The sequence below is a fragment of the Littorina saxatilis genome, linkage group LG6, assembly GCF_037325665.1.
Source record: "Littorina saxatilis isolate snail1 linkage group LG6, US_GU_Lsax_2.0, whole genome shotgun sequence".
NCBI lineage: Eukaryota > Metazoa > Mollusca > Gastropoda > Littorinimorpha > Littorinidae > Littorina > Littorina saxatilis.
The window spans coordinates 38678845-38693455 of NC_090250.1; the positions used below are offsets into that span (position 1 = coordinate 38678845).

Genomic DNA, 14611 nt, shown 5'->3' on the forward strand with positions numbered 1-14611 from the left:
CAGAATTAAAACTCGTTCATGGAAAACCTCGTCATCCTCAGTCACAAGGCTCTGTAGAGAGGGCCAACGGTGACATCAAGGACATGCTGACTGCTTGGATGTCGGATCACCAAACAACGCGTTGGTCATTGGGTCTAAAGTTCGTGCAGTTCATGAAAAACCGAGCCTACCATTCAGGATTGAAAAGATCCCCGTACAGAGCCATGTTTGGCGTCGAGCCCAGAGTTGGGCTGTCTTCCACGTGGCTGCCAGAGGCCCTGATTGATGAAATGCAAACAGAAGAGGACCTTCGAGAAAGAGTAGGCTGGTCAAGTAATGCTGATAACGCAAGCAATCCGGAGTCAGCAGGTTCAGATTTGGACATCAATATAACAAGTGTCTCTGTGCAGGTCCATGAAGAATCAACCAGTGCTGGTGCCACTCTACAGGAACTTTCAAATGGTGATGCAGCAGTCATCGACAGAGCATTCGAAATAGTCCAAGATGAACTGACAATGACTAATGTCACTGCCATTCTACAGGAAGAACTATCAAATGGTGGTGAAGGAGTCGTCGAAACAGTCCAATGTGAACCGTCAATGACTGATGCCACTGCCACTGCCATTCTACATGAACTATCAAATGGTGGGGAAGGAGTCGTCGAAACAGTCCAAGGTGAACCGTCAATGACTGATGCCACTGCCACTGCCATTCTACAGGAACTATCAAATGGTGGCGAAGGAGTCCTGCATACTGAAAATAATGAACTTCGCTTGCTCAACAAACGGCAACTAAGTATCAATCGTCAACGGGAGGCCAGCCGAGAATGCCAGAAGGGGCAGGCAGAGCGAATGATAAAGCGTAGCAGAATAGAGCTATGCCCGGGACAACCTGGAGACAACGTGGCAGTGCCCGTTCCCCTGGTCGACAGGGGTCGAGGAGATCCCAGAAACATTCTGGGAATTATTCTGCACAAGACTGAAAACGACCTGTATAAAATTGCAACAAGAAGCGGGGTACTGAAAGGATCTTTCACTAGAAATGAATTTGAACTCTGCGCACAGAAACTCTTGACAGAGCAAGATGTAAAATGTGACAAACAGGTCAGTGTCCGCGAGGCAGTTGTTCAAAATTCCTTGAGTGGAGGACAGGGCTTTACCAAATGCAACTGCTCTGGGGGGAAAAAGTGTCAAACAAATAGGTGTAAATGCTTCAAACGTAAAGTACTCTGCAACAGTCGTTGCCACCAAAGCCTGACATGCAAAAACAAATGAACAGAAGAATGCCTGGTACTCAAACTATGTGTGTATGTGTGTGTGTGTGTGTGTGTGTGTGTGTGTGTGTGTTGGTGTATGTGTGTGTGTGTGTGTTGGTGTATGTGTGTGTGTGTGTGTGTGTGTGTGTGTTGGTGTGTGTGTGTTTTATTCATTGCTCTACATTTTATCTACATTTTAAATTCTTGCACATATTTATAACCATTTCCATTCCTAAAGTGCACAGTGCAAATGCTCTGAACGTAAAGCATTATGCCACTAAAGCCTGGCATGCAAAAACAAATGAACAGAAGAGTAATTAACACTCAAATCTACATGAAAATGTGTGTATTTTAGTATTTCATTTTGTTATTATTCTTTTATCTACCTTTTAATCTGACAGATAATAACATTAAAATCTGGTACATATTTATAACCCTTTTCATTCTTATTGTACACGTGCGTGCGTGCGTTTCGATTGATCAAGAGTTTGTGTGTCAGGCATTTCTGGAAATGCCTAACAGCTAATTTCAGTCATTACTGGAAATGACTAAAATATCCAGCTAAACTTTAGGCATTTCCTGAAATGACCGAGTGAATCAGTCATTTCCGTAAATGACTACTTTTCGGTAGTCATTTCCGGAAATGCCTGGTTTCCCAACTTGCCTGTAACATATATATATATAAGATTAGAGTAGACCCTCTCTGGGCGAGGGCTGGTTGAAAAGAAGCTCGTTTATATTGCTTATGCCACAACCCTCGTAAAATAAAATTTGATTTGATTTGATTTGATTATTCCTTTTTCTAGTATCGACGTCAGTGACAGTGTTTTGACATCAACATTATCTTCAACCATTATCACCTCATCTTCAACACAAACGTTAATTATAAGTCATGATATATTTGTTTGTTACAATACATGCCATTAGATTCAAAACAACTCTACATGTCAATTAATTTCTGCCATATAGAGGAAGGACCTGTCCGAATTCCGAAACACATTATTAGACCATTCATTTCTGATCGTGCACTTGCTCTTGTGCCAGTTTTTTGGTAATCATCATCATCAATCATCAATCATCAATCACCAATCACCAATCATCAATCAATCAATCATCAATCATCAATCATCATCATCATCATCAATCATCATCATCATCATCATCATCATCATCATCATCGTCATCGTCATCGTCATTGTCATCATCATCGGGTGCATCATCATCATGATCAGCAGCATCAGCAGCAGCAGCAGCAGCATCATCATCATCATCATCATCATCATCATCATCATCATCGTCATCGTCGTCGTCATCATCATCATACTCCTCATCATCATCAAATGTCCACTTACGAGGTCGATGCAAAGGTGAGTGTGACCAGCAGTGACCAGCACAGAACGTATGTCACTGGGCCGCCGGCCATGATTTCTCTCGTTTCCTTGCGGATTCCTCTGCAGTGCTTGATCTCTCAATAATATTCTCTTTGAATAAGTAACACAAAAATATTTAAATGTAATTATAACTCATGATTAGGCTTGTTTCGTCTTGTAACTGGCGGCGAAAATGTTGTGCCACTAATAATGTAATAGTCTTTTCGTAATATTTGTTTCAGATAATTATGCATGCACAATCCTTCACTTATACACGTAATAAGCATACATTTCTTTGTCAGTGAATAGTTTGTATTTGGCGTATTGTGATAATCTTTGCTTCGGTTGTTATCTTCACAAGACAGTGATACCAAACAATAACGCTTAGAAAAAGAAAAAGAAATAGAAAAGAAAGAAGGGAAGAAATCAGAAAAGAAAGAACGAAGAAAAGAAATAGAAAATGTAAATAAGAAAGAAAAGTGAAAGATAGAGAGAAACAAACAAACAGTATCACAAACCTGCAGTTATAGGTGTCCAAATCTTCAGACTGCAGATTTCCCCGAACACGTTCGCTAGCTTTATAGCTCACTCTTGGGATATGACTGAAAAGCAATTTTAAGCTAATATACTGGCGCAAGCTGTTCATTACAAGTTAATAAATACTGCGATGAAAGGGTACGAGCCACATTTTTGTTGTTGTATGACGCAAGTCATCTGAGAATTAAGGAATATGTTAACAAGTCCACAAACACATCACACATGCATGAAGCATGTCAAATCCGCCAATGCGCAGTTTCTAGACATTTTGGGGAAAATGTTCTCTTTAATGTCAATGTTGATCGATCAAAAATATCGGAGGCTTGCATTGAGCACGAAATAATGAAAAGAGAATAATAATGCAGACAACCCGTTGCAGTTGCATATAGGTATATTGATGTAAAAACCCACACACGCTATTGTTGTGGAAACAGACTCCAACAACCTATGTTTTAATAACAAAACTATCAAAACCCAAGGTTTCTGCGTTTCAAAATCACTGGCGAATACCAAACACGCACACATACTCACGCGCGCGAGCCTACTTGCACTCAAACATATTCACAGACACAAACACACAGAGATACAGACACACACAGATACACACACACATAGACACACACACCACACACGCATGCACGCACGCACGCACGCACGCACACACACACACACGGTCAATAAATATGAAACAAAAGTCGATATACCCCCCGAGGACAGACAAAAAACCTGGTGTGACAACAAACCACCAAACATCGTTTTTGTCATCATTTTGGTAGTGAGAAAATAAGTGCCAAGTCAACAGAGGGAGCCATGCTTTGAAACACGAGTTCCGTTTTGATTATAGATGTGTTGGTGCCCCAGCACGTTGCTGCAATCAAAGCTGGCGTTTGAAAGCAACTTTCTGTGTTTTGAGTTCATAAAATGTTGGGATAAGTATGTCAGGTTTGAGGATGAACAGTTCTGTATTTTCCTGTCAGTATTCCACCCCCTCGGGTTTCAGTTGTAAATATTAAGCTTAGTGATTGAATGTTGAAGCTGCGTTGGGTCAAAGGTCACAGAAGATTTACGTCGTGCAGCGAAGGAAAAAATCGCGATCTTGTTTCCGACTCATTGTCTCTTTGTTTTTCATTAGACCTGTCATTCTGCTTGCTCGGCTATGTTAGATGTTTGCATATCTTGTTGCTCTGTTCTTTGCTTTTATCATTATTTATTATTTGCACTTCGTTTAGCGATACAACGTCTTGTGCACGGGTCAAAATGTGTGTGTCTGGGGTCAATTGGTTTGACTTGACCTTGACGTTCGTGTTTCTCCGAACGTCTGTGTATCGAAACACAGATACATGCACTCCATGACTTTGTAAGAAGACAAAACATATCGCTAGGTTTCATTTGTTTGTGATGAATTTATGACCTTTCATGAAGTAGTTTTGTTTTTGTTTACTTGTGCCAGTTTGCCAGTTCGTTTTCTGGAACTTTGCAAAGCAGTGTCGTTTGTCTACGTCTGGGGAAACTCCAATGAAAAGAGCCGAAGAATCCCCGATCGTTTCTATTGGGTTTGCTTTTGATTAACAACAACAACAACAACAACAACAACAACAACAACAACAACAACAACAACCGGGACTGGGTGGCCGAGTGGTAACGCACTTGCGCTCGGAAGCGAGAGGTTGCGAGTTCGACCCTGGGTCAGGGCGTTAGCAATTTTCTCCCCCCTTTCCTAACCTAGGTGGTGGGTTCAAGTGCTAGTCTTTCGGATGAGACGAAAAACCGAGGTCCCTTCGTGTACACTACATTGGGGTGTGCACGTTAAAGATCCAACGATTGACAAAAGGGTCTTTCCTGGCAAAATTGTATGGGCATAGATAAAAAAAAATGTCCACCAAAACACCCGTGTGACTTGGAATAATAGGCCGTGAAAAGTAGGATATGCGCCGAAATGGCTGCGATCTGCTGGTCGATGTGAATGCGTGATGTATTGTGTAAAAAAATTCCATCCCACACGGCATAAATAGATCCCTGCGCCTTGAGTCCGAGTCTGGAGATACGCGCGCGATATAAGACTTCATATAATACTAATAATAACAACAACACCGTGTACACAAACTGTCGGTCCAAATACGCTGAATAACTTCTGCAGCTGTATTGTTTTGTAATATTTTGTAAAGATCTCTTTGGTTTGTAACGCTGACTGTTGTACACCCCCATGAGTCCCGTGTGAAGTACAACCGGCAGCACTACCTCAATGTCTTCAACGACCCGGAGTTCATTCAACAGCTCAAGGACTCGCTGGAACAGCCCTCCCTGTTCGCCCTTGTCGATGTGGGTATTTGTGCTGAATTGAGTTTGTTTGTTTGTTTTTGTTTTGTTTGTAGCCACATGAATAAATGATTAATAAATCCAAAACAACAAATCAACGAATACGTAAATGAATAGATCAATATAAAAATAAACGAATGAATGAGTGAATGAATGAATAAATCAATCGATCAATCAATCAATCAAGCAACCAATACATGAATAAATAAATACATTAATAAATTAATACATAAATTAATAATTAAAGGAACTGATTCAATTTAATTCAATTATGAGAAGGCTGTAGGCCTAATTAATGTATACAAGACCACTTAAATCAATGCGTATGTGGTTTTTTCTTTCAGAAATGGCTGGAACGTACCCAGGTCTGAGCGAGAAGATTTTCATGTTCTGGGAGATCTACCGTCACAGTGTCACCCGCTGGCTCGAGGACGCCTTCCTTCAGCCTGCTCAGGTACAGTTTAAACGACTACCAATCAATCAAGAAATACATTGATAAAGGAATGAATAATGACACGTTTGACTGCTCTAGTGCGTATCGGATACGTAGTTACACAACACCCAAGGGAGACAACAGCTGTACATCGCTCTTTGACTAGAACAACATTGATTATATCCCCTGCCCCTTTTATAGACCATTAATTTCTCATATTTTGGCGGTTTGTGTATGACAACATGACTATAATGATTCTGTTGCTGAAGTAAAATCAATATTGCGTGGTTTTTTTTTATTGATTAAAAGACATTTTGACTTGCATTCTTGATGGTCATTCTGAAGTATTTTAGACGATAAGTATCTGTAGTGGATGATCAGTTAGGTATGTTTAACAGAATAAGCCGATCTTATATTGTGCTATTGTTTATCGTAATTAAAGGTATACTATTGATCTGAGGTTCTTTTTTTCTCTTTTCTTTGGGGGGGGGGGGGGGGGGAGAATCTGGGGAATCCACTGTACCTTAATCTAGAAAATAACTTAGCGGAAGTTACACAATCCAACCATCACGAGGAGTGCTCTTTCTTTGTCTGTTCTACGACATTTAATTAACCTTTGAATAACAACAACTTACTTTTGCAAAATGAAGGCAGTCCTCCTTCGCGTTATCATTACTTGTAACGCAGAATATTATTGTATAACTTCGGAATCGATCTTAAGGTCTTTTTATTTTGGTATTATTACCTCTGTAATGCTTTATATTTCAGCGTGAAACTGACGAAAAGTTAAAGGAGACGTTGATGGCTGACTACCTGAAGCAGAAGGTGAGCCCACGTTTATCAGTTCTTTACTTTATTTCCAGTTCAGCGTTAAACATATAATATCAATGATTGGCTTATTTAGTTCTTTCTAAACAAGTTTGTGACATGAGCAAAAGAGCTTTCTCTGTGTGTGTTAATTAGTGTGTTAGGTTAGTGTGTTAGTTAATGTGTTTGTTAGTTAGTGTGTGTGTGTGTGTGTGTGTGTGTGTGTATGTGTGTGTGTATGCGCGTGCGCGCGCGCGTGCGCGTGCGCGTGCGTGTGAGTGTGCATGTTTGTGTGTGTGTGCGTGTGTGTCTGTGTGCCTGTGTGTCTGTGTGTCCATGTGTCTGTGTCTGTGTCTGTGTCTGTGAGTCTGTCTGTCCGTCTTAATATGTCTGTCTGTCTGTGTGTAACTATGTGCTGGTTGTAGGAACAGTAGCTGGCAATGAAGGACAGGAAAGAAGAAAGTTATTGCATTCTGAGTCACCGAGACTCTCATAAGGTTGTTCATCGTATTTTACAGGACAGCTTCGAGAGCATTTTTGACGTCAGCAAGTACAATGCGCAAGTTCAAAGAGGTGAGATATGTCATCACACGCACACTCCAGCGATACTAATGTATGGCATCTCTGCATACACCCCATATATTGTCATAGATATTTACTCCACGAATAATTTAGACGCCAGTCTGCTCACACACGTACACACGCCCAGTTAAATACAGTTACTCACGGTCTCAGCACACACGCCCAGTTAAATACAGTTACTCACGGTCTCAGCACACACGCCCAGTTAAATACAGTTACTCACGGTCTCAGCACACACGCCCAGTTAAATACAGTTACTCACGGTCTCAGCACACACGCCCAGTTAAATACAGTTACTCACGGTCCCAGCACACATGCAAACGCACGCACTCAACCACGCACGCACGCATCAAACACATACGCACTCGCGCACACGCATAGTTTAACGCCGAGGTACCCCCCCCCCCCCTCAGAGGTTACCCCCTCCCTCCTTTATACACACAGACAAAACACGGGTGACACACGCAGACACACACACACGTGCTCGCGAACACACACGCACGCACGCACGCACCCACCATATACACATAGATTAACGCCGAGATATCCCCCAGGAGTACCTCCTCCCACCCTTATACACACACACACACACACACACACACACACACACACACACACACACACATACACACACACACACACACACATACACATACACACATATATATCACCGCCCCTCCCTCATTCCCGGAGCCCCCCACCCCCCTCCCCCCAAACACACACACACACACACATACACACATACACACACACACACACATACACACACATCACAGCCCCCCCTCCCCCAACTCACACACTCTCTATCAGACGAACAAAGCACCAAGAAACTAAATGCTCATCTTCTTCCCACTATTTCAGGAGAGAGAAGACTGAGCCACCGCGGCTTCCAGGGCGCCATGCTGATCTCGCTGTATCGGGACGAGCCGCGCTTCAACCAGCCCTTCCAGATGCTGACCCTCCTCATGGACATCGACTCGCTCATGACCAAGTGGAGATGTGAGTGCACAACGGGCTAGGGCCGGTATGCAAGTGTGGAGGTTTGAGACTTTTGATCGGGATATACTGTTAGGGCTCCCCAAAGTGCGCGTCCCTGAATCCTATACGCACTAGAAGCCGAAAACACGTACTAGAAATTTATGGAGGGGTCGGGACGCACTTAACTTTAAAAAAGCTGGTCCTGGGCCACACTAAATTTCCTTTATCGTCCGCACCGAAGATACTTGTTCAGAGTGCAATCGTCAGCTTTTGTACACAGTACACTATGCGCGACCACAATGTTTTATAAGTACACCGGGATTTTTCGGCTTTTGGACCCTTGGGACCCTCTAAAAATTGAAAGTGGGGACTTTCTGAAAAGGTAAAACATGTTTGGGTATTTACCATTGGCTAGGCAGGTTTAACATTTTCATGTAAACTGCGTAGTGCCAAGGTTTTTAAAAAATATCGTGAGGTAGAACCCGTACGGAAAGGGGATAATGTCGGCTGGATTAATGCCACTTCTCATTTGAGCAAATACTATTTTATAACAAGAAATATGTAGCTTTGTTTCCACTCCGTACGAAACTATTGCTCTATTTTTTTCAACACAGACAATCACGTGATGCTGGTTCAGCGCATGATCGGAAGTAAGGTCGGCACTGGCGCTTCTTCCGGTTACCAGTACCTGCGTTCAACAATCAGGTAAGATCTTAGAAAAGGGGAATGGTGTAAAGGATGATCGTCTGTTGCAATGCATTAAATATGTCTGTCTGAAATATGTTGATATCAGCCAGTAGAGATCATTTACCGTGTGAACTTACATTGCGCTTTGATACCATTCACACATCTCTCAACTACTATTCCTTCCATGACCGGCACGGTTGGCCTAGTGGTAAGGCGTCCGCCCCGTGATCGGGAGGTCGTGGGTTCGAACCCCGGCCGGGTCATACCTAAGACTTTAAAATTGGCAATCTAGTGGCTGCTCCGCCTGGCGTCTGGCATTATGGGGTTAGTGCTAGGACTGGTTGGTCCGGTGTCAGAATAATGTGACTGGGTGAGACATGAAGCCTGTGCTACGACTTCTGTCTTGTGTGTGGCGCACGTTATATGTCAAAGCAGCACCGCCCTGACATGGCCCTTCGTGGTCGGCTGGGCGTTAAGCAAACAAACAAACAAACCATTTACACATCTCTCAACTACTATTCCTTCCATTGACTATTGGACGTGTCAAAATGTTGCATTACTGTGTAGGTTCAACCATCCACAGAAAGGTCGACTTGACTTCCTTGTTGGGGTCTGTCGAACGAAGATACCCAAGAATCGATCCGACTAAAGCAGTATTTTTAAATTATACAAATTAATCCCCAAAAAATCAGAAAAGTCCAAATTCAGCTACTTTGTAAGGACAGAAATAGTCACCTTGCAAGCTGAGGTAATTTGGTTTGCAATTATTGAGCAGCTTGAGGGGGTTTATTCTTTTAGCAGCAGGTGTCAACCATATCGGAGATGGAAAACGGTAGGAAGAGAACTAGCAATCTGACAGATCAACAGTAAGTTAAAGGGCATGCAATATCCGCGTTAAGCCCCGTTTGAGCTTCGTCGTCACACTAAATGAATCTCAACACTTTCACTCGTTTTTAAGTATGTGACTTCACTTGGAAGTGGCCATATCTAGAATATGCCAAGGCAAAATCCGCCGCATTCAGGTTGTGTTTAATTGCACGTACTATATCATACCATACACTTACCTAGCCAGTGGTGATATGGTCGGTCGCACCCGTGATCTAAAAAAAACACATCTACAAAAACACACCTGTTGCACCAGATTTTGTTTTATGTTTGATAAACAAAGGGAAGTAAGCACTCTAAAAACTTACGACATGTGTAATAGAGTTAGAGCTATTCGGAATCATTCTCCGGGCACCTGAGAGATAGTATAACAAGCATTGACATGAACAAGCGATTTTCATCCTCAAAGCATCTTTGTTTTTACAATTAACCAAACGGAAGTAAGCGCTCTAAATGCATACATTTATATCTCTCAAATGTATGTTTTGTTCTTCAAAATTGAGTCTGAAAGTCGCTTATTCATTTCTATGCTTGTTATTCTCTCAGGTGCCAGGAGAATAGTTCCGTATAACTCTCGCTTACTCCAGTACACATGTCGTATACATTTAATGCGCGTACTTCCTTTTGGTTATTTGATCTCCAAACAGCGCTCTGACTCATTTCGTTTATTTTCATTTTTACATTCAGTCAAGTTTAGACTAAATGGTTTAACATAGTGTTTGCATGGCTTTATGTCTTTTTCTTTCTTGTAGATATATATATATATATATATATATGTCTTTGTTTCACCTAATAAGACATTGTCGTGACGTCACACACACACACACACACGCACACGCACGACTTCCTGTTGTCGACCATGCTGCACGCCATGTGGTACCTGTCATTTTTTTTATCATCGAATAAACACAACCTTCCCACTACAGGTCAGCGTTGACATTAGAATGATTGCATATTCTTCATTTCTGTTCGTGACAGCGATCGCTACAAGGTGTATCTAGACCTGTTCAACCTCTCCACCTACCTCATCCCCCGAGCCTACATCGCTCCAATGACCGAGCGCATGAAGCGTCGCCTGTCTCTGCTCAACACTGACCAGCTCCTCAAGGACCACCACGAGCATGAGCACGAGCATGACACGGAGCAACTCGGGGTCACTCTCAACGGCGTTGCCCTTGACGACGGCGTGAACAGTGATGATGTGAACGGTGATGATATGAACGGTGATGGTGATGAGGTTGCTAAGGTTGTGACTTTTTCTTTGTAGTTGATTATGGATGTGTGGTTGTTGTTGTTGTTGTTGTTTTTTTCTTCTGTTTTTGTGTACTGTGCAGAGGGGTTTATGAGAAAGAAAATGTAAATGTTTGAATAGGTGTATTGTGTAATTGTGTATAATTATGTGGGATGAAGGTGGTGGGTGTGTGTGTGTGTGTGTGTGTGTGTGTGTGTGTGTGTGTGTGTGTGTGTGTGTGTGTGTGTGTGTTGTGTGAAAATTAGGTAACAGTTTGTCACTTTATGTTAAACTCGCACTGCCTTTTCATATAATTATGTGAAATCAATTATAAGAATGATTGTATGTAACAAACACAGAAATGACCTTGAAAACATGGTAAATATTTCAGGAGAATGAACGTGTTAATGAACACGAAATCTTTTGTGTGTGACGTACCAGTGGTGTCTTTTTGTTAACATCTATTTTTTAAGATAAAATTACAGTATTTGTTAGATACGGAAATTGCGAAATGACGTTAAGAGTGTGTGGGGTTTTCTCCATCGTTAGTTTATATATTTGGAGTGGGGTTTTCGTGATTAACACTACAACATAAGTGTGGAACTGTACATATAGCACTGTACAAACGGCAGAAATTAATATGTAAAGCGCGGAGAGCACAGTTGTGGTTCGCGCTATATAAGCTTTCCATAATAATAAGCTTTCCATAATAATAATAATGAAATGTGTTTGAAATTAAACCATATTTAACGAACCTTTGATCTTCTCTGTGCATTAAGTTGATTATACGTGGAAAAGGGGCACGAGAGATATGAAAAAAAGTTCACTATTAAAAAGAAGATACAAATGATTCTGCGATGTGAACGTATGCACGGAACAGGTTTCCAGGCCGTACTGTTGGCGTGGATGTCTATGCATTTACACGTTTTGTTGTTGGATGTTTTTGTGTGTGCACTATATAAAAAGACGCTTACAAACATAGAGCAGTACTGTCACTGAGGTATGAACGTTTACTTGGTTTATTTGTGTTGTTTCTTGGGATCAGGAGAATGAGGATCATCATCCACACAACCCTTATCTTTTTTTTGCTGTTAACTTCATGGCTTCGCTGGTGTATTTCAGAAAATAAAAATGTTGTGTTTTTCTTTATTGTTGACGCATTTGAGATTTTATTTCTGATATTTTGCGTTGGAGGAATGGAATGTAGGCTACATCTCCCTCTCTGTCTTTCTCTCTGTCCGTCTAGCTCTTTGTCTCTCTCCATGTCTCATCTTTGGAATTCACTTCCAAGCGGTCTCAAACATTCTGTCAATGCCAAGACTTTTAAAGACAGATATTTCTCATTCCTTATACATGGCACATTTCGTTCTCACTTAGCCTGAACATGTTTATATTGCTGATGCCTTATTTGTACCTTTTACACGTTTCAGTAGATAAATGTACCTAATTAATTTCATAACATGACTTATGTAACGATGCTACATTGCTATTACTTCCAACGTAGTTGCTTCATTGACTCCTCAGTTTCACGGATTTTTTCTTCCCTCGAAGTTTCACACGTTTTTTGTTGCTTGAAACAGTTTTCATTATACCTTTGACAATAATATGTCATGTTCGTTTGTATGTATATTTTTGTTTGTTTGTTTAGTCTGTTAATCGTTTGCTTGTTTGTCGTTTGTTTTTATTACTTCTTTAATTGATATTCCAATATTTTAAAACGTATTATCATTAGATTAAACCCTCCCATGGGCGGGGGCTGGATGTAAAAAAGCACCTGTTTGCTTATGCCATTACCCTCGTTAATAAAGAATTTGTCATTGTCATTGTCTTTCTCTATCTTTTTACCTGGACATGATTCACATGATATTGTGTCTATTTATTCGTTTACATCCCACGAACTTTGCACTTTAGATACGTTTGGATAAATTATACCGGATATTGTGTCCATTTTGGTATTCTTACTTTTGTATGACAATCTGCTCGCGATATCCTGGGTTTCTCAGTTTGATAATTATTAATCATAGTTACCACTGTATGTATTTCACCTCCTCGATAGTGTTCAGGTGTCGGAACTCTTCATGCTTAAGGCGTTTAAATTGTGTGCATTCATATTGTCTTTCGTTAAAAAGAGACAAGTAAAGTACCATTCTTTGGACAGCATTCACAACTTTAAACTGTAATTTCTTCCAGTTGTTCTGTTAATGTAGACACATTTCGGCATGCTAGATTTGATTTACGGCGAGGTGCGGCAACGAAATCAATGATCTGTGGTCCAACTCGGACATATATACTTCTTTACAATGTTGGACACTTGAGGAGAGCGTGCACCTTTCGAATGTATAATTTATGTTAGAGAGAATAACAAAACTTGATATCCATTTTAGTGCACTCGCTTTTTGCAATGAGTGATCTTTTGCTATGTCCGTTATCAAAACCGTGTTTTTCGCGAAAAAAGCGAAGAAAGAAACACATATTTGGGGGATAAAAGGGTGCTTATTTCGTGTCTGCGGTGCAATAAAAGCTCAGTTTTATTATATTTGCAAAGCGAATCTAAAATTGATATTTACAGAATAGATATAACACATTTGGTAGAGTGCAGAAATGCAAAACTCTCAAAATCCAAAATGTTGGCCATGGCTCGAATGTATTGCTGTTATCTCTGTTCGGCCACAGCGACTTTGTTATCCTTTTGTTGGAGCCGATTATTTTAATATTTCAAACACCTGTGCATTCATATGAACTTGTCAATGGAGGAAAGACCTTCCCCTACCAAAACGATAACTTGTGGGCACAATCCCTTAGTAATGATTTGCAGGCAAACGTATTCTGTGCTTTCATGTCTATTGTCATTGTTGGAACTAACGTAACTGTTCCTAAAGCATCATGGATGAGCAAAGTATATACTGGTTTCGCTGGCAACAAAACTAAAACATTTGATTACTCCGAAAATGTTGGACTATAATGCTTCTGGATGTGCCCTTAGACCACGACTTCAATGTATGTATTTGAATCCTACGGTTACTGGTTACTGGAGCTTTGCCCTCAGCATTAAAAGAAAATAAATAGCACAAGAAAAACAACTGCAGAAAAACGCGTGTCAAGTTCTAACCAAAAATGTCTGGTTGACCCTCTACGGACGACACTAATCTACCTGATTTAACAGTTATAGTTGCTCTGTGGTGTGTTTTTTTACTCAAGTCAGAAGTCAGGTCCAACTCGGGTTGTTGTATAAATGAAATCAGGTTGCGGTCAATCAAATTGTTTAATGTGTGTATTTGGAAATAAAAGTGATTTTGAAAAAGATAACTATAAAAATGTGATTCTGATTTTGAAAAATAATAATCTTGTGTGCAAGCGTGTCTCTTTCCCTTTATAATTATGCCTCTCTCCCTGCATCTCGCTCTCTGTCTCTCTATCTATCCTGTATCATGTCTTACTTGCCTGTCCTACTTACCTGTCTGTATGTCTGTCTGTTTCTCTCTCTCTCTCTCTCTCTCTCTCTCTCTCTCTCTCTCTCTCTCTCTCTCTCTCGATCTCACTCTCTCTGGCTC

General features: G+C 41.0%; 3 protein-coding genes across 3 annotated transcripts in view; 2 read left to right on the forward strand and 1 right to left on the reverse strand.

Annotated features, from left to right (window-relative positions):
- LOC138969173 (KRAB-A domain-containing protein 2-like) overlaps window positions 1-1925 on the forward strand; it is a 3584-nt gene extending 1659 nt beyond the window's left edge. Inside the window, exon 2 of the mRNA XM_070341900.1 lies at window positions 1-1925. This exon is cut by the window's left edge and continues 548 nt beyond it. Coding sequence (XP_070198001.1) covers window positions 1-1253 — 1253 coding nt within the window. The 3' untranslated portion in view covers window positions 1254-1925.
- Window positions 1-14611, reverse strand: part of LOC138968010 (CD109 antigen-like) — a 73576-nt gene that overhangs the window by 22115 nt on the left and 36850 nt on the right. The gene's annotated exons all lie outside the window — the stretch shown is intronic.
- On the forward strand, window positions 7077-12204 carry LOC138969176 (tryptophan 2,3-dioxygenase-like). Its single transcript, XM_070341905.1, has 4 exons — window positions 7077-7270; window positions 8141-8278; window positions 8872-8962; window positions 10808-12204. Exons 1-4 carry the CDS (start codon window positions 7138-7140, stop codon window positions 11094-11096), a joined length of 651 nt encoding a protein of 216 aa, XP_070198006.1. The 5' UTR covers window positions 7077-7137; the 3' UTR covers window positions 11097-12204.